At 36.7% G+C, this 24,698-nt stretch overlaps 4 protein-coding genes across 6 annotated transcripts; 2 read left to right on the top strand and 2 right to left on the bottom strand.

Annotated features, from left to right (window-relative positions):
- The first annotated feature begins 10,439 nt into the window (after window positions 1-10,439).
- Window positions 10,440-11,178, top strand: LOC113275187 (cytochrome P450 84A1-like). The gene is made up of 2 exons (XM_026524637.1): window positions 10,440-10,873; window positions 11,115-11,178. Exons 1-2 carry the CDS (start codon window positions 10,448-10,450, stop codon window positions 11,172-11,174), a joined length of 486 nt encoding a protein of 161 aa, XP_026380422.1. The 5' UTR covers window positions 10,440-10,447; the 3' UTR covers window positions 11,175-11,178.
- A 130-nt stretch (window positions 11,179-11,308) lies between these two features.
- On the bottom strand, window positions 11,309-18,397 carry LOC113275185 (UDP-glycosyltransferase 72B3-like). Its single transcript, XM_026524632.1, has 2 exons — window positions 17,528-18,397; window positions 11,309-11,855 (listed from the first exon to the last, which is right to left on the bottom strand). The coding sequence occupies exons 1-2, from the start codon at window positions 18,164-18,166 to the stop codon at window positions 11,334-11,336; spliced, it is 1,161 nt and encodes a 386-aa protein (XP_026380417.1). The 5' UTR covers window positions 18,167-18,397; the 3' UTR covers window positions 11,309-11,333.
- A 133-nt stretch (window positions 18,398-18,530) lies between these two features.
- On the top strand, window positions 18,531-20,187 carry LOC113275186 (abscisic acid receptor PYL1-like). 3 transcript variants are annotated; one of them, XM_026524633.1, is made up of 2 exons: window positions 18,531-18,653; window positions 19,232-20,187. In XM_026524633.1, the coding sequence occupies exon 2, from the start codon at window positions 19,267-19,269 to the stop codon at window positions 19,894-19,896; it is 630 nt and encodes a 209-aa protein (XP_026380418.1). In that variant the 5' UTR covers window positions 18,531-18,653; window positions 19,232-19,266; the 3' UTR covers window positions 19,897-20,187. The 3 variants fall into 3 exon arrangements, with proteins under 3 accessions (XP_026380418.1, XP_026380420.1, XP_026380421.1); XM_026524635.1 differs by lacking the exon at window positions 18,531-18,653 and having other exon boundaries at window positions 19,108-19,906; window positions 20,017-20,187; XM_026524636.1 differs by lacking the exon at window positions 18,531-18,653 and having other exon boundaries at window positions 19,108-19,906; window positions 20,013-20,187.
- Window positions 20,188-22,544: 2,357 nt separating this feature from the next.
- Window positions 22,545-23,414, bottom strand: LOC113275188 (probable calcium-binding protein CML13). The gene has a single exon (XM_026524638.1). The coding sequence runs from the start codon at window positions 23,251-23,253 to the stop codon at window positions 22,810-22,812; it is 444 nt and encodes a 147-aa protein (XP_026380423.1). The 5' UTR covers window positions 23,254-23,414; the 3' UTR covers window positions 22,545-22,809.
- Window positions 23,415-24,698: the final 1,284 nt, after the last annotated feature.

Genomic DNA, 24,698 nt, shown 5'->3' with positions numbered 1-24,698 from the left:
TCAAGAAAGGAAATCATGCAGGAACCAAATGGTTGGTTAAGTGGAAGGATCATCCAACTGAGGACGCTACCTGGGAAGATGCTGGCAAGATGTTGTTGCGTTTTCCAGACTTTGATGCTTGAGGAAAAACATATTTTTCCAGCAGGGAAGGATGTTGTGATACCAACTCCTAACCAAACTGGTTTTCCTTATTTAGTTTGCTTTAGTTCTCTTTATTTAAGCTAGCCTAGTTTCCTAGTTTGAGTAAAATTCTTAATATATATTTTGCTTGTTTACCAAGGCTTTGAAGCTATTAATATCCTGGCCAAAACTTGTTACGGATTATCAAAAAAAATATCAAAGTTAAGTTTATTTGTTTAGCTTCTCAGAGTTGGTGGCTGACCCCCAATTCAAAGGGTTTATCCAGCTTTTTTCTTCTTCTTTGTTATAATACAATCCTGTGAAGACCATCTTCACAACGGTTTCTTCTGTGAATACTGTCTTCACAGCTTAATCCAGTGTTAAAAGGTCTAGAATCCTATCACTCTCTTAGTTGATGCTAGTAATAAATCAATAGTAAACAGAAAAAATAAAGAGAATTGAGAAGAGATGGGAGTTGAAGAAGAGAAAGCCTATTGCTCCTTGCAAGCTTGTGTTTTGCTTGATCAAACATTATCGTGTGTTTTAGGGTTTTAGTTTGCTGCGTTTTCTCTTCTCGGCGTGGAAGAGACAGTCTATATCTTTTTTTTTCTCCTTTATTTCTCCCGTTTTTTTCTCCGGTGTTTCTCCCATTTTTTTCAACCGAAAAAGTTATTTAGTGTTACATTCATATAATTTGAGGAAAAGTGGAATGGAGAATTTTCAAGGGGGGACACTCACCCGAGGGTGGGTATTCTCACCGCGCGACGTGAAACCTTATATGACTTAGGGTTTAAAGAGTTTGATAAATGCCTACATGGTGTTTGGTTTTCCGTCCCTGCTACAGATTAAATAAAGCCATATGGCCCACTTTTGAAGAAGAGTGGGATCTTTATGCTTAAAGAGTGTGCACGAAACAAATTAATTTTATTGGTTGGTCTAAACCAACCGTTAACTATTTATTAAAATCTGTTTCTTGTTTTATTTTAATTCAGTCAAAACCTAAATATTGTATATCCTACCCTTAAATACAGGGGTTACAAAACCTAAAAATGGTAACTCATGTTCCCCATTTGTAGAGATTTTCCTAGCTGGTAAAATTGCACAAGTAAACCAATTCAAACATGGTACTGAGCTTCTTCTTTTATATTGATTTTTTTTTTTTTGAGTTTTCAGTATCAGATAGTGGTGGGCCCGGAGATGTGTGTAAAATTAAGCGCAATAAAAACGCGGGCCTACAGTAATACCGCAAGTGCACGGTCGTCGGTTGTAGCTCGTGCAAGTACGGGTCGATCCACAGAGACTGGGTGTGTTTTGGAGTTTTCTAGCTATTTTGGGCTCCTAAATTGTTGTTGGGTTTTGAATGGTCAATGGCTTTTGAATACCAAAAGGGATATGGGTACCAATGAATTATGGGCTTACTTGGAATCAGAGTAACTTGGCCTTGATTTAGCTTTGGGCTTTGATTAAGCTTTGGGCTCAACTTCACCCTAACAGTGAAGTGGGCTTGGTACTTGAAATGAACTGAGCTGAGCCTGAAATGAACTGAGCCTTGGGCTCAGTTGGCTAGGTGCTGAAATGATCTAGGCTTGTGGTTTAATTGGCTGGGCCTCTGCTCCAAGAGTGAATTGGGCCTTTGGCCAAGCAGTTAACTGGGCTTATGGTCCTTGAACAATCAATGGGCTCTTGGCCTTTTAACCTGGACTGGGCTTATGCTGTGAGCCAAACTCAGTTGCAGCAGCAGCAGTGGAAAGCAGCCCAGTTGCAGCAGCAGCAGCAAGGAAAAGAAAGCAGCAGCAGCAGCAGTACTGCACAGCAGGGGAAAGAAAGCAGTGCACAGCAGCAGCACAAGCAATGCACAGCAGCAGCACAACAATGCACAGCAGCAGCACAACAACAGCAAGTAGTAGCAGCAGAACAAGGAGTAGTTGAAGTAGCAGGAGCAAATAGCAAACAAAATGAAGGACAAGTGAAAGTAAAACAGTGGCAGTGAAGGAATGAGGAAAAGTGACAGTGCAATGAAACTAAACAAGAAAAATGGAAGTAAACCAAGGCCTAAGCCAGGGCAGGGGTGATGGTGAAGGTGAAATGGTGAAGGTGAGCCTAGGCATACTACTAGAGTGGGAAGAGAACTAGTTTGCTCACAGTCACTAGTGAGCACTAGTTTCTCCCCACTGCTCAATCAACACAATGCTCTAAAGGCTTTAGCCTAACATTCACACAAAACAGTAAACATGAGTGATGAAAGAACACTAGGATGTTGAATCCACCATTAACCTAGGGGATATTCTACTCACAGCTAAAATAGTTACCAAAGTACTAATTGTCTGATTAAAGTACAACTAGTCTAAGGGCTTAACAACATTGGACATGAGCTGCACATGATGAAGACTATCTTATTGATTCATGGTTTCATCTAGTCCTAGCATTTGAGGTTTAGAACATACATAACAAGAACATTACAGAACATGATACAAACATTACAGAAACATAACATAACAGGAATATGGGAGTGACAGCAAAGAACAAACATAACACAACAGTGGAGTTCATAACAGGAACAACACATAACAACATCACAGTGACATAAAATGGAGAAAATCAAAACATTAAAATGGATAAACAGTGAACAGCAAAATGAACATTTAACAGAACTAAGTTCTGGACGCCGGCTATTCCAGGCATAAAACCTCACACACAAACCCACAGTTCCCTTTTATACCCAATACCCAATTTAGGGTTTATAGAAAAATACCCAAATTCAAACAGTGAAATTAGGTATATGATTTACCTAATTTTTGACAGTACAAATTGAACCCATAACTAATTCATTGCTTCTCCTAACAGAAATTAGGGTTTTCGTAAAATCTTACTTTGATGGCGCAATTTCTTCAATCAATCGCTGACCCATCCTTCCTCTGACTTCACTGCTCCTTCCCATGCCTTTTCTAGCTTCGATTGATAACATGCAATCATTCTCATCAATTCCACACGTCACTGAAATCGTGTGATGTTGATGAAGTTGATTGAAAGTTACCATGTGCGGTAGGTGGTGGTGATGATAAAGAAGGTGGTGTGGTTGTGGCAGAGTTGGTGGTGGCGGACATGGTGGTACGGTGGAGCGGCAGTGGAGTTGGTGGTGGTGCGGGTAGAAGGAAGAGAAGAGGGGAGTGAAAATGATTAGGGTTAGGTCTATTTTGGGGTTATATATGCTAGGGTTATTTCGGTGTGAGTCGGTACAGAAAAGTTTGATGTATCGCAAGCTGAAGCCTTAGGATATGGAGATGGTAGGTGGATCGGACGGTGAGATGGAACAGAGTTTGTAGCAACCGTTGGATGTAAAATACAACGAAGTTAACAGTGCAAGATTAGGTTAGGTGTTGTAGTTTAAGCGGGAGTATCGATATTTGATGCACAGGCATAGGAGCGACCGTAGGATTCAAAGGCAATCTAATCTGAAGGCTTGGAATTTAAGCACTATGGTGTTTGACAAGAACCTCGGATTTTGATGCACTTTACTAAAGCGACCATTGGATTCAGCTGAGATCCAATCTGACGGCTACAGGCGGAGGCGGGAATGGATTTGGGTTTTAGGCTTTGGGTTTAGAATTTGGGTTTGAGAAATGAGTTTTGGGCTTGGAAAATCTAGAGCCCACTTCTTCTTTAAGATCAATTCTTCTTCTTCAAGCCCATTTCTACCCTTTTGGTCTTCCGCACATCATTCTTCACGGCTTCCTTGCGTAATTCCTCCCGGCTTTTCACTACTTTTCTGCTCTTTTCCGCTCCGCAATTCATCCAAACTTTATTTATTACCTAAAAATGCAAATTAAGTAAGAAAAATATTTATTCTTGAAAACAATGAAAATACAGAATATGGGATAAAATGTAGAATTAATGCGCAAAAGATGAGTTAAATGCCAACAAAAAGGGATAAATATATACAATATTTGGCACTCATCAGATAGTCCAGCGAAGATCCATGCATCAATCGCTGACATTTTATTTTATACATACATGTTTTAAAAATGCCAAATCAATGCCTCCAAAATACAACGATGACCAACAAACAAAATTTGAAGTAGCCAGAATTGGGAGGAGAAAGAGAGAGATTCAAGTCCTTTGGATTAAATTCCCTTCATATATAGTGCTTTGAACCTTTTGAGTTTGATTAAGGGCAATAGGATCGATCATGGCATGATAATATCATTCGGGAGTTTTCATCTGCTGTAATTAATTGTTGAACTAGGGAGCATGTTTCTCTTAACTAGTTTCACCCATGTTAAATAACCGTTCAAAAAAAAAATACAGTATTATGAAGCTCATTTCTTACTGATCTTTCTTAGAAGTTTTTTTGAATTATTAATTCGTATATTTATTTTCTAATATATAAATAGTATTACATTAACTAGTTGGAAGCCTAACAATCTAAGTTCCAACAACGTACTACTACATTAATTGAACATGTTGTCGTGCTAGCCTACCAGCTAGCCTCATGAGTAACCTAGCCAAAGGAGCCGAAGCGGATGGGGCTGAGATTGTGTCACAAGGGGACAAGCTGACTCTACTTTCCATGTTAACTGAGCCTGCATACAGTTCGGTTCGGTGCGGTTATTGCTAAAACCGCTGATCTAACCGTTTATGGTGCAGTTACCACAATTGAAACCGAAACCGAACTGTTTAGTATTCGGTTCGGTTTTTAACCGCACCGAACTATTCGGTTATTTTTCGGTTCGGTTCAGTTTTCTACCTATACATGCACCTGTACATTCACTGATATACATCCATTCTGAAATTCTTAATAAACTGATACATTCCATACTTAAGTCTTAACAAGATAAAATGATACATTCAATACTTAGTCTTAACAAGATAACCAAAGTCTAAAGATTAAAAACAGAGCTGAAGTTCAAAAACAAGGTAACCAAAGTCTAAATGATAGCCAAAGTTAAACAAAGCTGATGTCTACAGATTAATCAAAGTCACTAAAGGTGAAAGACCTCAGTCCATCCATTTCTCAAGCCAATCATCCCCTTAATCTTCAATCTTCATCCTTGCCCAAAATGTTTGCAACAAGAATGCCAAGAAGAAAAGCAACAAATAAGAATGTTAACATGGCATTGCAAATTGCAATAGCAAATTTCCAATTTCAAAACCACATTCAGTAAATAAACATCCAAGTTACACTAAGTTATAAAGTTGCACCACAAGATAATGATGCAAAGTTGACGGAAAGAATGCAAGTAAGTAAGCAACTGGAAGTCTGGAATGGGATGACTGAAACTGAAAGCTACAGCTAATGCCAGGGCCGGGCGGGAAGGGTAAGCAGGACAAATGGGGTTTTGGGGCAACCATGGGTGGGGGACAACCAAACATATCTTTTATATTTGGAGTTCTTTGTATAATAAATAATTATTAGGGACCTGCATATAATTTACACAAAATATAAGGGGAAAATAGGTCAATTAAGACTTAAATAGTTATACTCCCTCCGTCCTAATTTGATTGCATCTTTTGTTTGCATTTTTTCAGTTTTTTTCTTTACAAATTATTATCTTCTGATTATAACTGAATAATTTTAAGAAAATAAATCATTTTTTTTAGTGGAACATTATTTTTATATGGTTGATTGATTTTAGAGAATCGTAATTTTAATTTACTAATAACTGAATTGAATCCGTCTAGAAAATTACATACATAGTATTATTTTCTGTTTAGAAAAACATATATAATTTATTGCATTTTTGTTGGCGTACGTGATGCTTTGGTGAGTTTTTTTAATTTAGGTTATGAATTTTTTTTTATATCCTTACGATTAGTTAGTCATTTGTGCAGTATAAGATTACAAAACAATATGTAACTAATACTTGTCATTAAAAAAAAAAAAATTAGAGCCTAGTTTGATTTGTGTACCAACCTTGTATACAAAAATTTATTCGTTGCATACTAGAGCACTTTAAGAAAACTCATTTTGAATCCCTTGAAAACAAATGTGATAATGATAGTGAATCACAGTAGTAAAATGACACGAATGTGATCACGTTTCTGCTTAATATTCTCTTTAGCGGGGCAAAACATAATATATTGGCTTTGGGGCAAAAGATTCCCAGGAACAGCCCTGCTAATGCTTATGGGGCTAAGATGCAGATTCCAAATACTCAAACTGGTTTTTGACTTCCAGATTCTACTAGGATCAGATACAAACTGACAACATGGTTGCAGACTATAAATAAGTGGATTATATTACAAAGATGTGCTATAACTACAGATTGAAATGACAAACAGCTTTGAAGAGAACAAAATGCAAAATATATGAAAAACATATGACTCAACAGTTACTATAGCTAATATACCACATAACTAAGATATGAAGTTGTGCGATGAAACTAAAATTAAAAACTACAACAAGTGTCACAGAACTAAGCTACATAATGCAATATGTACTGAAAGTGGATGACTGAGATTAAGAGTTACATCCAACACTAAGATGCAGGTTTCCTATAGCTCTAAGACGAACCAATTGTTCATGAATCAAAGCCAACTGCCATAAAAACTCATGTGTAGTAACCTGTGTTGAAGCAGAGAACTTAACAGTAGCATCAAAGAAGATTTTTAAACATTTTACAAACATAAGACAACCAAACCTCACCTCTGATGATCTATCTTGAGGCTCCACACTTGCTTTCGAACCCTGAAAGCACCATAGAATAAAATCAAGAATTAACTTAAGTGTTTTATCTTTAAAAAAAATGAGCAAAATCTGGGACTAACATTAAGTAGTAAATTAACTTAAACTATTGCAATGGGTGGTGAGATACCAATATTGTTTGAGCACCATCAACAGAACAAGTCAAACTGAAGCACTAGTTACCTGTTTGAGCTGACAATACTCTCTAGAAGAACTCCCTATTTTTTAATGAAGAACTCCAGCTGTTGGTCCTGCTCTTCAAGGTCTGAGAACATAAAAACAAAAAAACAAAGAGATGTTACAGATCATCAATCAACAAGCGAAGCAAACAAGGGTCTTATCAAATCACCATTATCATCAAACTCAAACAAACTAAAACTCAAATAAGCAAGACACATACTATGAAACAAACCCATACTATATGAAACAAGCTCAAATCTATAAACCCTATAAATCTCTATCAAAAACAAAAACAAAATCTCTGAACAATAAGAAGAAACACTAGTTAGTAGTTACCTGTTTGAAATAATCCACAACTTTAGTTAATGAAGAACTCAAGTTGCTGCTGCTCCTGCTCCTCAAGGTCTGAGAAAACAAATAAAAAAACAAAAAAAATAATAATTATAAGTTTATAACCCTAACATAAATCGGTTGATAACAGAAACCAAACCATCTGTTGGTAGTGAATCAAAAGAAACCTTAAAAACAAAAAAAAAACCAAAAAAAAACCTAGAAATTGATTAAAAAAAAATCAATCGACGACAAGGAGAAACATAAGAGGAGAAAACAGTTACCGATGTGTATCTCTTGAATGATAGAGGTGGTGGTGCTCTTGAGTGTTGAATCTGATAGAGGTGGTGAACTGGTAATGGAGGCGAAAGAAGTCTAGGAGAGGAAGAGAAAGAGAAGAGAAAGAAAGAAAGATGCTAGCAGTTTAGGGTTCAAAATATATAGTGTAGGGTTTAATCTAGACGGTTAGGATTGATCAGGATAAAAATACATCAACGACCTACAAAATTCGGTTTTTCGGTTCGATTAGGGTGCGGTTATGGGTAAAACCGTTGACCGCACCGAAGATCTAACAGTTAACATAATTAAAACCGTGATCGACCGTTGGATTATCGGTGCGGTGCGGTTACGGTTCGGTTAGTGCGGTTATCGGTTCAGTTGCGGTTATCGGTTCGGTTCTGTGCAGGCCTATTGTTAATTCATATATTGCAGAGAAAGTAAGTACGTTGTAATTTAGGAAAGGATTATATATTTAGAAAAAGAAAGTAGATATTATTGCCTTCATTAGATTTAAATTAAATTATAACAGAACAAAAACAAATACTACCTCTGTCCCTAATTAGATGACCTAGTAAATTTAGAAATGATTTATCTCTCAAACTATACAACGGATATTCGTAAACTTTGCATCATCGGAAAGCATTTTAAAACACCTATCTAATGAATATAAATATGGCTATCAGATTTTACATATTTCTTATAATAATATTAATCTATCGTTCCACTTATTTGTGGTATAGGTCATCTAATTAGGGACAGAGGGAGTATAAGAAAATTGGATAACTATCCGTTAAGGAGGACCGATGAAAACAATTTGTTACGTGTTCTTTAAAGGAGTGTGCACAAATTTGGACTCTAGATTTTAAGCATTTTCTGATTTTTAATAGTAATAACGTTTTTTTCCCTCTTTATATTTTTACTTCTCCCTGACAAAACCGTCTTTTTATGGCTGTCGCAGGTAGTGCGTCTACTAAAAAAAACAGAAGAAGGAATATGACTAGCAAATTCGATTCTAGAAGTTTGCTCTTTCTCGTTTTCAACACCAATACTTGATTAGGTTTTGATTATCCCCACTTTAATAGGTTTGTGTTACGGTACCGACCCCAATTCATCTCATAAGCTTATGGGTAGAACTTAACTCGAAAACCGGTTGATTAGATGAGGGAATCCATTGACTTATAAACTACTAATTAAGTCCCATCTAACCAATGTGGCACTAGGATCCCAACATCCCACCACGCTTTCAAACCCAACGTCCTCGTTCGCCCACTCTATCGACACTGACCCGAAGTTTGCTCTTTCTCGTTTTCAACACCAATACTTGATTAGGTTTTGATTATCCCCACTTTAATATGTTTGTGTTAGGGTACCGACCCCAACTCATGTCATAAGCTTATGGGTAGAACTCAACTCGAAAAACGGTTGACTAGATGAGGGAACTCATTGACTTATAAACTACTAATTAAGCCCCATCTAACCAATGTGGGACTAGGATCCCAACATCCCACCACGCTTCCAGATCCAACGTCCTCGTTGGCCCACTCTATCGACACTGACCCGAAGGTAGCCCTTTCTCTTATGGCGGCTTCACTCCCCTATCAGTGTTCAATGCGGGTGACAACTACGCTCATACATAGATGCCCCTACACCTTAATCCAGCCTATAGGTCACCCCTTTCGTGGGGCGGGCATGGGTCGTGGTGGTTGGCTCTGATACCAAATGTTAGGGTACCGTCCGCAACTCGTGTCATAAGTCCATGGGTAGAACTCAACTCGAAAACCGGTTGACTAGATGAGGGAACCCATTGACTTATAAACTAATAATTAATCCCCATCTAACCAATGTGGGACTAGTATCCCAACAGTTTGTCTTTAAATTTTATGTTCATTTGTGATAAAATTATGGCTGGTTTGAAATGCAACATGTTTGATTTGACGCCACTTTTGTGTTTGCTGAATGTTCTAACTGACCAGTCTTTATCATGTACCTAGTTTGCTTATTCAAGTTCTATAGAAATCATTCATAATGTGAAACATTAGTCCACGTTCAAAAACATTAGTATTAGGATAAGATACTAATAAATGAAAACAAGTTTGTGGAACACTCCGTTCAAAAATTCATCATGCAGGGTATTGAAAGAGGAAATTTCTCGAACCATTTTGCTTAATTGTTTAGTCAATTTTGGTTGCTATTTCGATATGTTTTTTTACACGTTTTCTTTTAGATATTTTGATATTAGGTGATAGTTTACATACATATGTATATTCAGTTCATTATCTCTGTGATCATTAGCCAGCCTTATCGCAATTTTCTGTGTGGAAATAGTTTAGGCAGGTAGATACTTGCAGGTTCGTTTTAAATGATTTTGCAGATTTCAGATTTGTCATGGTGGCGGTGGGTCAAAGACGTCACAAATGGTGAAACCAAAATCAACACCGGAGTCTCTGTGGTAGTTTTGGTAGGAGACTGCAGAGGAGGAACAACGGAAATTTAAGATTTCCACCTGGTCCTCGAGGGTTACCTAACCTTCTTTCCATAGAACCTGATCTCCATAAATACTTTGCAAAATTGTCTAAGATATATGGTCCAATTATCAAACTTCAGCTTGGTAGGATCCATGTTATTGTGTTGAATTCTTCATCTGTAGCAAAAGAAGTCCTTCGAGACCAAGATGCCAACTTTGCTGCCAGAGATGTACCGACAGCAGTATTGGCTTTTTCTTACGGTGGGAAAGATATCGTCTGGGGTCATTGTGATCAAGAATGGAGAAAGCTCCGAAAGATATTGAATCAAGAACTGCTGAGTAGCACAAGTCTTGATTCTTCATATTCTCTACGTCGATCTGAGATTAGACGGATGGTGAAAGATGTTTATGGTATGATTGATACACCCATAAGTGTTGGTGAGCAAGTGTTTGTAGCAACTCTAAATGTGGTATTGAACATGTTATGGGGTGGCGAAATTCAGGGGGACGAGAGGATTCGTGTTGGGATTGAGCTTCGGCAGTTGTTTAATAGAAGTACTGAGTTGAGCCTCAGACCTAATATTTCAGATTTTTTTCCAATTTTTAGAAGATTTGACATACAAGGAATCGAGAAGGAGTCGTGGAAGATTTTGGGGGAGATGGATCAGATGTTTGATTCGGTCATTGATCAGCACTTGAGATTTGATAAGGAGAATAATGAACACAAACAGAGAAGCGGTAAAGATTTTTTGCAGTTTCTTTTGGAGCTCACGGAGACACATGATGTCAAAACACGAGTAACTATGACTCAGCTCCAGGTATGTAATTCTTCGTCATTTCTTAGATCACTTTTTATTTGAGCACTATCAGTTATTAAAGGGTATATGTACTTGGTTAAATGCATTAACTGCCTAGTAGTCTTATGTTTCATATGGTCCCGAATTTTGATTTACTTTTTATAATTCATTTGAAGCTACAATCGGAATGATATTGCTATGCACATTCTTTACCTAATTCAAAACTAAATCACTTACCAAAACCGAAGCTCTTTTCTAGTAGCAAGTACCAGGTCGAGCGGAGATAAACCGCATAACAATCTTATCTCCAGAGATGAGGTGAAAGTTTTTGCACCGGCTGCCGAGACGCAACCCACCCGAAGGTAAAGAACATAAACAGAATGTTGTTGTAGCTGGGACTGACACAACGGCTACTACATTAGAATGGGCGATGTCAGAAGTGATCAAGCATCCAGAAATTATGAGGAAGGTTCAAGAAGAGTTAGATGAAGTAGTTGGAAAAAAACAACATCGTAGTAGTTGAATTCCATCCACAATGGCTCAAGAATCCTCCTGTTGATCCATGGTTTAGTATTTGGATCTGCGGCGCCCATGAAGGCACTAAGAATCCCGAGCCATGTATCCTATTCAAGTATCCATCAGGCAGGAAATTGAATGGGTCCGTACTCATCTGCTTGGATAAAGAAGCATCGACTGTTGGTGCTGCCGGGCATTTGACAACCCACAAAAATCTTTGCCCACTTATCTCTAACCCATATGCCAATTCAACCATCTGCTCATAAGATAAAAACCCAAAACTACCAAATGATACATATAAAACAGATTCAAGTGGCTGATTATCCAACCACTGCAAACACCCTGACGCATCATCAAAATCCCTGCCAATTGAGCTACTGCTTGTTACAGGTCCAACCGGGTAAATTGTCGGTATTCCTGGTTGTTTTCCTGCCATCAATACTTTCAAAACACTGGATTCCAAATCAACAAATGTGTTAACCAAAATGTTGGGTGCAATAATCAAAAACAAATAAAAATCAAATAAGCAAAAGTTATTGATACTTAGCTCCTTTATAATGGAAGTGATTGCTTTGACGAAACGAACAAGCTCCCCGTATCTCCGCAACAGCAACAAGGCAAAACTTTGGAAAATAGAGTAAGTCACGTGTTCAACACGCTGTCCTTAAGACATTAGCGCCCGGCTACACTCAAGAGTGATGCTATAGCTCTCACAGGACGGATATCTCCAGGATAAAACACCCTAATACACCTACTACTAGCATATGTAGTAGATGCTCAACTTGAGCTTGGCAACTCCGAAAAAACCGTTAAGGAAAATCGCGAATGCTTAAAAATCGCTATAAAATATTTTCCCGTAGGGGTCCCTCTAAAATATAGAGCAACCCCTTTCCCATAGATTTTACAAAAGTAGTGAATTTCTTTATATAATTGACAAATACAACTTAAGAAGAAAAACTCCCCGATGTGGGACTAAAAGCTTTATATAGTTTCTTAAAACTACTAAAAATTGGAAACTCCACGATGTGGGACTAAAAAGTTTCATTCACAAAATAAAACAATAAATTATAATTTTTTATTAAAACTTTAAAAAATTATTTTTTTATTAATCGTTTTCCAACAATCCCCCACATGAATGAAAACTCAATAAAACATGAAAACGCAGATAGATCTTGGTAAATAAACATCCCAACCTCACGATCCAAACAGACTGATCGTGCAAGTGTTGAAATCATACTAGTCATTTCTACGTCCTCTCCCTCACACAAAAGTGTGTTGACCCCAGGGTCATACTATGGATTGCATAAATCATAATAGTATTGAGAGCTTTCGTCTTTAATTCTCACATGGTGAGACTATAGGTATCTTTCACCAAAGTGAAAAAGTATGAACTAGTGAACCCTTAGTGACTTTTAGGTCCTAAGTTCCAGTAATACCAAAACCATCAAAATGAAAATCACATAAAAAACGCAAGAAATACCATTTTAGGCAGAGGTGTCCATGAGGTCTTGAACCTTTGCTTAGTGAGATATTACCAGAATTACTTGCTAGAGACAGTGAACTATGTCTTGAACTGCTAGCATTTGATGTAATTCGTGATAACAACCACGGGTGATATCTCCAAGATTGCTGCCAAGCTCGTGCCGTTTTGTCCGTTTTGGCCCTGGACGTATCCTGTTTCTCAGAATGCTCTAGAGAATCAGCTCATATTCTCACAGGAAGCGACCCACTTCCTCATTCAGATAGGTGAGTTTCCATAAAGAGTGTTACTGCTACACCCCACTTCAATCTTAAATTGAAACTATAGAACTCATTAAGACTTATTAAAAAGTCATCCTCCACATGCAGTCACACTATCACGTCTACACCATAGGGAAGGGACAGAGAATGAAAATCTCTGATAGTGTTTACCTTTACCCACCACAAATTAGTTGTCTCATTCGAAACCTTGATCATGGGATCTCCAGTCAGCAAGGTTGAGTATCCTTCATGGCAAGTTTAATATATGAGCTTAAGCCCCAACCCCCTCGATGCATTTTTAACTATCTTTTTGTACAAACCTTTCGTCAAAGATTGCGCGATATTCTCCTTGGACTTTATCCAATCAATGGAAATAACGCCGATTGAGATTAGTTATTTCTTAGCTTTAACTATTATAGCTTCGCTAACACAATGTATAGATATAGCTGGCACAGGCCTATGCCAAAGAGGAATGTCTTCTAAAAATCATCTTAGGCACTCGGCCCCCTCTCATGCTTTATCTAACGCAATACTCTCAGATTCCATAATGAATTGAGCGATATGTTTGTTTGGAAATCTTCCAACAACAAACCCACATGTTAGAGTGAAACCATATCCACTCGTAGACTTAGACTCCTCTGAGTCAACTATCCAGTTTGCATCATAAAGTCCCAAGGACAACAAGATACCTTTCATAAATCAAAAGAGTATTTTAGGTACCATAATACTCTACTCAGTGCATCTGAATTCTCTTGTCTGGACTACAATTATATCCACTTAACTTACTCACAATATAGGCAATGTCTGGACTCTTACAGTTCATTAAATTCATCAGACATCCTATAACTTTTGAGTATTCAAGTTAAGATACTCCACTACCCTTATTTTTCTTGAGACTACAAGAATAATCGTACGAAGTACAAGCAGGTTTACAATCAGACTGATTGTATCTCTTAAGCACAACTCAACATAATGAGAACGACTAAGACTTATAAATGTTTGATTATCTTCTAATCCTCATCCCTAATATTACATCAAAAGGGCCCAAGTCTTTCAAGTCAATGTTCTCATTCAGTGCATGTTTTTAGTGGAATTGATCACATCTATGTTTGTATCAAGCATATCATCAACATACAAGCATACAATTACACAGACATCCTTAACAAGTTACTTGTAGACATACTTGTCAGATTCATTAATTTAAATCCACTATCCATTATCACATGATTAAATTTTCCATGTCACTGTTTACGTGCTTATTTGAAAACCATACAAAGATTTTTCAAATTACAAACTTTGTATTCACAACCTTTCACTACAAAGTCTTCAGGTTGATCTATGTAAATTTCTTTACCTAATTCACGGTTTTAGAAAAAGCTGTCTTAACATCCATCTGATGTATCTCTACGTTCTTTATGGCAGCAATAACAATTAGTATCTCAACGGAAGTAATTTCCGTCACAATTGAATTAGAATCAAGGAAATCTACACCTTCTTTTAGTTTATAGCCTTTAGCTACCAACTTAGCTTAATATTTTTCCACAGTTTCATCTACCTATCGTTTCCTCTTAAAGACTCATTTACATCTCATGGTCTTACAACCTGGAGGTAAACTAGAAAGCTCCCAAGTCTGGTTCCAACGGACTGAGTCCATTTCACTAAATGAAGCTTCTTACCAGAATGGGGTTTCAGTAGATATTAAGGCTTCTTTACAAGTCTGTGGCTCAGACTAAGCTAGGCATGTTATGAAGTCGGTTTCGTAAGAAGTCTCAAGTCTAATTATTTTACTTCTCTTAGGCTCAACATCAACTTCATCTTCCTTTAAAATAAGTTCTGACTATTTGAAGATAAATCTAGGGGGTCAACAACACATCTCTAATGAGGTACAGGTTTAGAATAAACATGTTCAAAGAACTCAGCATCCCTAGATTCCATAATAATATTCACACCAATGTCAGAAAAAATCAGAACACACAACCAAAAATCTATTTGTAGAAGTATACTCAATATACCCTATACGAAAACACAATCAACATTTTTGGTTTCAATCTAGTTCTTTTAGGAAGAGGAATTACAATCTTAGTCAAACGCCCCCACACTTTGACACATTCATAAGAAGGTCACTACCGTTCCATAAACCATATGGAGTTTCATCTGATTCTTAAAAGGGTACTTTATTCAGGATATACTAGTTAAGAGGACTGCCTCCCCCCACAAGGCCGCAGGTAATCCCGAACTAATCAACATGGAAATTATCATCTCCTTAAGGATACGGTTGTTATGTTCAAGGCTTCTAATTGGTTTCCAACTTCAAGTTTATACATCTTAAGGCTTCTAAGGCGTCATCCTTATCCTAAGCAAGTATACAAGATAGTACCTCGTACAATCATCTACGGAAGTTATAACCATCTTTTACCACAGTGGTTTTGGGTTGAACTCATGTCAACTAGGCCTAACTGAATTAATTCTAAAGGCTTAGAATTACTCTGAATATTTGTGCTAAAAGATTTTATAGCATATTTTGATTCTTCACAGATTTCACTTTTGTGTTCAAAATCCAAACTAAATTTGGGTACGAAGCCTATGCTAGCCAGTTAAGCATTGACTTATAAGTTTACGGTTCCAAGTCTACCACGTAAAACAATCAATCACACAAAGATATCACAAGAATCAACTACGTTCACATCATCAGTTTTTCCGTTAAGCTTATATAGACCCAAAGTCCTATAACTCTTGCTTAAAATATCACTGCCTAGTTACAACAAGTTTTCCAGATTCAATTAAGATCTTAAATATTTTTCCATCTACAACAGAACAAGATACAAGATTTTCGCATATGCTCGGAACATGAAAACTTCATTCAATGTGAGAATATTACATATATGAGCTTCTGCTCGACCTTTTCCTTTTATGCAACCTCTATTGCATATGAGTTACTCAATAAGAGTTTCTCGACATCCCCTATCCTATGATAGGAGGTGAACAGGTCTCTGTTTCAACAAACATTCTTGGTGGCTCCAGAGTCCACCTACTAGTCTCTCACATTGGTTATTAAAATAACTTCCGACATCATGCCACCAAACTCGTTCTAGTTTGTTTCAACTAAATTAGCATTAACTTTCTACTTATTAAGGTTTTTATGTTGTCTACAATTTACTGCCGCGTGGCCAGAAATTTTACAAACATAACACTCACCCTTAACTAATGTAATTCCAGATTCAGGTTTACGAAATATACCTTTATCATGAAGACCATGCTTAGAGTTGCGTTCGATGTTCTCACCTTTGCCATCTTTGGAAGATTTGTTTCCAACCACATGCGGCTATTAGCCATGTCCCTCGGAGATGACACCTTTATTCACAAATCACAATTCCAAATCAGAAAGTAAAATATGAGTTTTGAAGATAACATCTATATATACAAACTTCGTTTGAATCAGCGTTTCAAAAAACTCATGGTTACCCCACAAAAATTAATTTAGTTAACAACAATTTTCTGCTCGTCAGAATTTTTCAGAAACGTTTTTCTGTTTTGTAAAATATCAAAAAAATACTTTTACAACTCCAAAAATTCTGAAATTTTACGCGGGTAACTATCAGGATGTCTACTACGTTGTGTCAAAAGGGTTCATGGAAATTCTTTCTAAATTAAAAGATAAAATTGAAACTATACAGCTGACCAGAAATTCGTTTTTGTTTTTTCACTCCACAATTAACATCCATGATTCACAAACCAATCAATCGTTTTCGATTATTACAAAATCTAATGTCTTAAGATTGTTGGGTGCAATAATCAAAAACAAATAAAAATCAAATAAGCAAAAGTTATTGATACTTAGCTCCTTTATAATGGAAGTGATTGCTTTGACGAAACGAACAAGCTCCCCGTATCTCCGCAACAGCAACAAGGCAAAACTTTGGAAAATAGAGTGAGTCACGTGTTCAACACGCTGTCCTTAAGACATTAGCGCCCGGCTACACTCAAGAGTGATGCTATAGCCCTCACAGGACGGATATCTCCAGGATAAAACACCCTAATACACCTACTACTAGCATATGTAGTAAATGCTCAACTTGAGCTTGGCAACTCCGAAAAAACCGTTAAGGAAAATCGCGAATGCTTAAAAACCGCTATAAAATATTTTCCCTTAGGGGTCCCTCTAAAATATAGAGCAACCCCTTTCCCATAGATTTTACAAAAGTAGTGAATTTCTTTATATAATTGACAAATACAACTTAAGAAGAAAAACTCCCCGATGTGGGACTAAAAGCTTTATATAGTTTCTTAAAACTACTAAAAATTGGAAACTCCACGATGTGGGACTAAAAAGTTTCATTCACAAAATAAAACAATAAATTATAATTTTTTATTAAAACTTTTAAAAATTATTTTTTTATTAATCGTTTTCCAACACAAAATACCTTCGGCTAAACTATACCGCCGAGAGTGATGTAAAAACCACATATATGCATCATCTTTCTTGTCTTGAAGCGGTGGGATGAGTTCAGTTCCAGGCATAGGAACGCAACCCGGAAGACAGAGCGGTTGTGGCAGATCCTTGAACTCACCAGAAAAACTTTCATGAAGACTAGATAAATTCAAAAGTAATTGCAATACATTAGCATTACAAGGAAAGAAAACATATGGTGGGATGCCAAATTCATTTACAACATCGAAAGCATCAGTACCAAAGAGATCAATGATGAACGCAGCAACACGTTTACTAGACGTTATGCGCTTCAATTCTTCGCGGAGATAAGGTAATGACCGGACCATGGCAATTGAAATTCTTGTTTCACCTTTAGCATCTTTGGGTTGGTCGTCTAAGTTAACGGGAGATAACAAAATGGAAGTAATGGTTTCCGGTAGACGATCGAGGACGGATTTCATTGCCATGGATGCCGGACCGATAGTCGGAAGTATGAGGGTAATGGAGAAGTTGTGACGGTGAGCGAGTTGTTTGGCTAACTCAGTGAGTGGGATGAGATGACCCATACCTGGCGTAGGAAAGATTACTACATGGGGTTTTTTAGTTTGATGATAAATTTGTTCTTCCATGGTTATTGCCAAGATCAATAACCTGCAAGAATGAGAGAAATGTTTATAAAATAAACTTGTGCATCAAATAGAGATTGGATGACTTTTTGCAAGTTCCACGTAAGCCACGGTTGCCATAGAATACACGTTAGGACCGTCAGGTGCATTCTAAAATAGCCATTCAATGTTATCATATCATGTAACGCGCATTTTCTAATTCTGAATTTTTTTGATAAATAGACTAAAATAAAAAGGTGTCTTTTTAAGAACCGAGGGAGTATGTGTTTTTTTTTTCTTTTTTTTATAATCTGCAGAGTTCGGCTAAGTTAGCCTAGATAAGTGGCGGCCAAGATTACATCTCGCGATAGATAAATTCTCTCTTGATCAACTTCCTTACTCTGATGAAATTAGTTTCACAGGCTGTTCATGATGGTGGTAGACATGTTCTTGGGTTTGGCCCCTACCATCCCCATCTTTTAATGAAATAATGCATGTACTCAGGGATGTGGTGGGTTCTTGAATTATGGTTTCTATGTTAATTGCGCATTCAAGAATTACACTATCTAACATGTCGAATTAATTATTTTACAAGTTCTAATTGAATCAACCTGTTAGTAGATGGTATAATCCTTAGAATCAATTAATCTAATCATGTTTAGATGTATAGTAGCATATTGAGGTTATTTATTATCCGAGTATCATCGTTGATGTAATCAAAATCAACTCTATATGATCTGAAGCCATAAAGTCCAATTCATGGCTGGATCAACTACTGGAATAAAGCTCGGAAAACTTTGTCCACCCACTTTAAAAGTATGTTGACAAAATAGCACCTCCATTATTAATCGTCATCAACATCCTGCAAGTTGCAACCTCTTTGATTCCCCAGAAAGGAATTAAATACTGAAAAAGTTATTTAATTCGTATGAATAGAAAAAATAAAAATAATAAAAATAATTCAAAATAAACCCTATCTTGATCTTTATATTTCTACTCCGTAATATATCAAACACAAATGAAAAATAGCACAACTAACCGCAAGAAACTCCTCTCTGAAAAATCTTTTTTTTTTCCCCAATTTTGTAGATCAAAAAATCTATCAGGTAGAAGTTTAATTATCAATGGCAGATTCATCAACAATACCAGCAGGATTGACAAGGGAAGAATTTCAAGTATTAGAACCAGTAATTAACGAATATCACAGTACATACACAGAGGGAGCTGGGAAATGTTCATCAATTCTATCACAACGTATAAACGCACCATTAGCCACTGTCTGGAAAGTTGTTCGTCGCTTTGATAAACCACAAATTTACAAACATTTCATCAAGAGTTGTAATCTTAAACAAGACGATTCATCATCATCCTCACCAAATTCAAATACTCTTAGCGTTGGATGTTTAAGAGAAGTCAACGTTATTTCAGGATTACCAGCTGAAACAAGCACTGAGAGGCTAGATATACTCGATGATGACAGACATGTTACTGGTTTTAGTATCATTGGTGGTGAACATAGGTTGAGAAATTACAGATCTATTACTACTGTCAATGAATTTAATGATCAGAATAAGAAGAAGATCTGGACGGTTGTTTTAGAATCATATGCGGTTGATGTGCCTGAAGGTAATACTGATGAAGATACAAGGATGTTTGCTGATACTGTTGTTAGATTGAATCTACAGAAATTAGCTTCTTTGACTGAAGGTATTGCGCGTGATGGTGATGTTGAAGAACAAGACGGTGGTCATTAACCAAAAAAAGGTGATGCCATTTACTTTACTTTGTTTTTATTTTTTTATTTTTTTTTCAGTTGATGTGGAGTTACAGTCAGATAGATACCTTTGATGGTGATTATGTGGTGGAATAGACAGGCTGCTTTAAAGAAAATGAAGTTATCTTGAGATGCCATTACCGGCCCCCTGGTTGGGTTTGGGGCAAGGAGGACTCAATTTCAAGTTGTAATTGTGCTTTTGTGATTGCAAGAAATGAAGTTATCTTGTTGAGTAATTTTCACACATGAAATGAAAATTTTTTTTGGATAATTTTTTTTTTTTTATTATTCTTCTTACTCTTAGTTTAGAACTTTAGACTAGTCAGCAGCAGTATCTGTTGTATGATCTTTTGGATTTAGATTCACAAATTGACCAGTAGACATTCGTGGATCACACAATGAAATAGTATCAAAATTTTGCAGAAGAATATGACCCCAAATCTCTGAAGTATATGATCTTAGTTAGATTCTTTACTGCTGACAAGCTTAAGAAAAGTCTCAAAATTGTTTCTTAGTGCTAGGGATCCATCAATCTAGTTAAGATTACAACTACAAATACTTTTCACCATTTCTCTAAGAATTTATATTAGAAAGGAAATTTGCAGAGAACTTCTGTAATTTCCCATTCTAAAATGTACAGACATTGTCCAGCTTTCCCCCCCAGATTGCAATAGGAATGGATTTCCTAATCAACAAATTGCAACGTCTTGCTCGTCAAACCAACTTAAGATGCACAAGTCTAAACTACAGTCTGCAAGATGTTGCACGTCACACCAACTGAATGACCTAGTAAAACAGTGTGAGCTAACTACTTATTGATACTGATTTGGCTTCGCAAAACAGTAGAATGCATTTAAAAACAACAAGGCAGCAGCAGTAAAAGCCTAACATGAGAAATAAACTGCAGCGGAAACCTGGCACACTGATACACATGAAACAACATCTCTTATTGTCCTTTCAATTTTTTCAAGGACGAGAGATAACAAGAAACAACACCATTATAAAATGATGTGCAAACATTGTCCAGTTTTCCCTACAATAGCAACAGTAATAGTAGGAATAAGAATGGGTTTCTTCATCAACTATTGCAATCAACCACAACCAAACAGATTGCAATGTCTTGCACATCATACCAACTTAAGATGCATAAGGCTAACTATAGGTGGCAACATCTTGCACATCACACCATCTGAAGATGCATAAGTCTCAACTACATAAACAAGTGCTGAACCAAAATCAATAGCCTAGTAAAACAAAGTGAGCCAACTAGTTGTGGATAGTGACTTGGCCTCACAAGGAAAACCTAGGATAGTGACTTGGCCTCACAAGGAAAACCTATAGTGCATTTAAAAACAATGAGGCAGCAGCAACAGAAGCCTCGCATGAGAAATTGAAACTGCACCAGATACCTATTAGATTCTGACACACTGATACAAACGAAAGGACATCTCTTTTTCTCCTTTTGATTTTCTCAAGTTACAAAGGATGAGAGATAACAAGAATCAACACCCTGATTGCATCATACATATCTCAAACCACCCTTATAACTACACAAGTACAACTGTTTTCAATGATACCTAAACATCCAATTGAATATAAACCATACTCATACAATTGGCAGAAATGTCTACCAGAGCTCCTCCTTACAAAGTATTCTCGCATATGTTTGTTCCAATTCAATCTCCCGCTCATGAAAAGGGTGATAATCAGAAAGCATGTGATAAAGAATTGAAAAGGGGATCACTTAGCCCTAAAGCTCCATCTCTTAATTTTAAAGGGAGACCTTCTAAAGACCCTCAAATTCGATCACCTTACCCCACGACTACACTATCTTCCTTATGACCTCTCATGTATATTCTCTTATAACATTAAAACAACTCCTGACCAAAAGGTGACGGACATAATATGGCTATTGACAAACAGAATAAGGTAACAGATATCGATTATTAGAGAACTCCATAAAACTTAGAAGCTCGGGAACTCCTTTCCCCATTTCTTTTCATCAAAATGTTTGATCTTCTTCAATTGGACTACAAATCCATCCTAGATTCTATACCGAAAGTAGATATCCTAGCATTCTTCATTCGTGTTATTCAGCTTTCAGCTACCCAACAAAGACAATCACGATAGACCAAGATAACAAAATTATAAATCATTCATCAATTCTTTTATCGGATCGGGTGTGTTTTCAAAACCAAATGCATCATATGAAAAGGCAAAAGCAAAATTACATTAACTGAAGATATTGTTTCAAAACAGCTCCTAACCAAAAGGTAACTGACATACTATGGCTATTAACAAACAGAATAAGGCAGCAGATACCGAATATTAGAGAACTGATTAAAACTCCTGTCCCCATTTCTTTTCGTCGTGATGTTTGAACTTCTCAGTTGGACTACAAATCCTTACCAGGTTCTATAATAAAAGTAAAATACCCTAGCATTCATAAATCATGTCCTCCATATTTTCAGCGAACTACGATAGACCACGATAAGAAAATTCTAAATCATTCATCAATTCTGCTATTGGACCGTTCATGTGCTCACAATTCTGTTATCAGATCACTCATGTGCTCATAATTCTGTTATCGGATTATTCGATGTGTTGGCACTCAAATGCATCACGAAATGAAATGTATCCAAACAAACATTATGGAAAGGCAAAAGCCAAATTACATTAAGAAATTGTTTCACAGAGAACAACATAAACAAACACATTACATATACCCTTATGCACACAAGCAAACCCTAAACACAAGAGTAGAGATATAAGACTTTGAAAGGTTAGTTTCAGAGTTTCAGGAATATAAAACAACAAACCCTAAATTTCCCAAAAATGATAAAAATGCAGATAAAATTAGAGAGAGATAAGGGATTTGTTTACAGATTCAAAATTACTTGGCAACCATTCTGAGAATGAAATCATCATAACGAATACGACCATCAGATCCAACATCAACTTCACGGATCCATTCATCAAACTCAGCAGCCTCAAGTTTCTCACCAATACTAGTTAGCACATGACGCAGATCAGAAACAGCAACAAAACCAGTAGAATCTTTATCAAGTACTTTAAAAGCATCACGAAGTTGACGATCAAATGGTTCAGGTTTCATATGTTTAGACATAAGATCAAGAAACCTAGGGAAATCAAAAGGTGTTGTTAGATTTTCTTGATGTACAATATCTTTTAATTGTGCTTGTGTTGGATTACCACCAAGAGATCTCATTAAGATCCCTAATTCTGATGCTGCTATTTTACCATCACCATCTGTATCGAATAAGGTAAATGCTTCTTTCATTGAAGCTACTTGATCTTCACTCAAATCTTTCCCCATCTTCTTTCTCTACACAGAAAATTTTCTCAGATCTCTCTCTTTTCTTCTCTTTGTGGCTCTCTCTCTCTTTTTTCTCTTCTCTATCTCTCTCTAAGGGGAGATGATTGATTGATGCGAGTGGCGCAGTTTCTTTTTGCCCTTTGTTTTCTTTCGGGGGTTTCCTGTAAAGGTGATTAGATTTTAAGGATTTGGAGGTGATTAGTTTAATTAGAATGAAGTACATCTTGACTAGTGATTTTGGTTGGATTCGAGTTTGAAATTTAAAATTCAAATTAAATATAAATGGGCTCTTATATTACGACATTATGTTAACCGGTAGGTTGGGTCTTGTAGCAAAATGAAAGCCCAATCGTTTGCAAACCAAGTAACTAGTAACTACTGACTTTCATGCGGTGCAGAAGAGTATCGCTTTCTAGTCGTGCATCGTGGTAGTATCGCTTTCTAGTCGTGCATGTGGTATCGATGTCAAATTATTTTACTATTCTATTAGAGATACAATTATCCAAGATGAAGACTTTTTGGGAACTAGGATTACATCGTTTTGACTTTATGTAATGGTGTATGTATATAAGGAGATAATGGAGATATAAATGTTAATGAAGTAACTCAGTACTCACTAGTACTGCCTAACTCTTCTCTATTTTCCTCATAATCTCCAACTACATTACAGACGCATCAAAAAAGATGGATACCTAACAACAAACTCTAAGAACATTACAGACCTACATGTGGATCAATCACCACACTTAATTATTAACAACCGATTAAATTTAAATTAACTGCAACTTAACGATTAAAGATACCCAACTCCAACTAAGGGAACTGCATGGAAATACTCCCCTCTTCGGTATATCATTATCTTTAAGGATGATATTTTGGAAAGTAAGCTCTAACATGAGCTAAATCCTCTCATGTTGCATCAGCAGGAATGGTGTGGACCACTAAATCAGAAGATGTTAAACTTCCTTACCCTGACGAAAAAATTTTCGTGAATCCAAGGTTGCAATAGGCTTTAGAATTACCTCACATTCAAAATCTAGCAATGGCAGTATAGGCATAGTGGCTGCAACACCAATCTTTTTCTTCAGTAGAGAAACATGGAATACTGGATGAATTTTGGAGATATGCGGTAGGGCAAGCTTGTAGCAAATCGGACAATCTTCTGATTTACAGGGAAAGGGCCATGGTAACGAGCAGACAACTTGAAATTCTTGAGAAATGTCGTAGAAGAATGTCTATAAGGTTGCAGCTTCAAGTATACAAGATCACCAACTACAAATGATATGTTTGTTCACTTTTTGGAGCAAACATCTTTATATTGTCTTGTGCTTTATGCAAAGATTCCTTCAAAATATCTATAACAACATCTCTTTTCTGTAAATACTCCTCCACTGAAGAGGTAGTTTCTGCATTAGGAAAAGCCAGGTGAGGTAGAAAATAACCAT

The sequence above is a fragment of the Papaver somniferum genome, chromosome 4, assembly GCF_003573695.1.
Source record: "Papaver somniferum cultivar HN1 chromosome 4, ASM357369v1, whole genome shotgun sequence".
Classification (NCBI taxonomy): Eukaryota; Viridiplantae; Streptophyta; class Magnoliopsida; order Ranunculales; family Papaveraceae; genus Papaver; species Papaver somniferum.
The sequence above is the reverse complement of the archived record's forward strand: the minus strand, read 5'-3'. Positions and strand labels throughout refer to the sequence as shown.

Bases quoted from the DNA above. Each gene is read 5' to 3' on its own strand.
- LOC113275187 (XM_026524637.1), top strand. From the start codon at position 10,448: ATGGTGAAAGATGTTTATGGTATGATTGATACACCCATAAGTGTTGGT. The intron at 10,874-11,114 runs GTATGTAATTCT...CTTTTCTAGTAG, and splicing joins TAACTATGACTCAGCTCCAG to CAAGTACCAGGTCGAGCGGA.
- LOC113275185 (XM_026524632.1), bottom strand. From the start codon at position 18,166: ATGGAAGAACAAATTTATCATCAAACTAAAAAACCCCATGTAGTAATC. The intron at 11,856-17,527 runs ATTTTGTGTTGG...ATTGCACCCAAC, and splicing joins GGTATAGTTTAGCCGAAGGT to ATTTTGGTTAACACATTTGT.
- LOC113275186 (XM_026524633.1), top strand. From the start codon at position 19,267: ATGGCAGATTCATCAACAATACCAGCAGGATTGACAAGGGAAGAATTT.
- LOC113275188 (XM_026524638.1), bottom strand. From the start codon at position 23,253: ATGGGGAAAGATTTGAGTGAAGATCAAGTAGCTTCAATGAAAGAAGCA.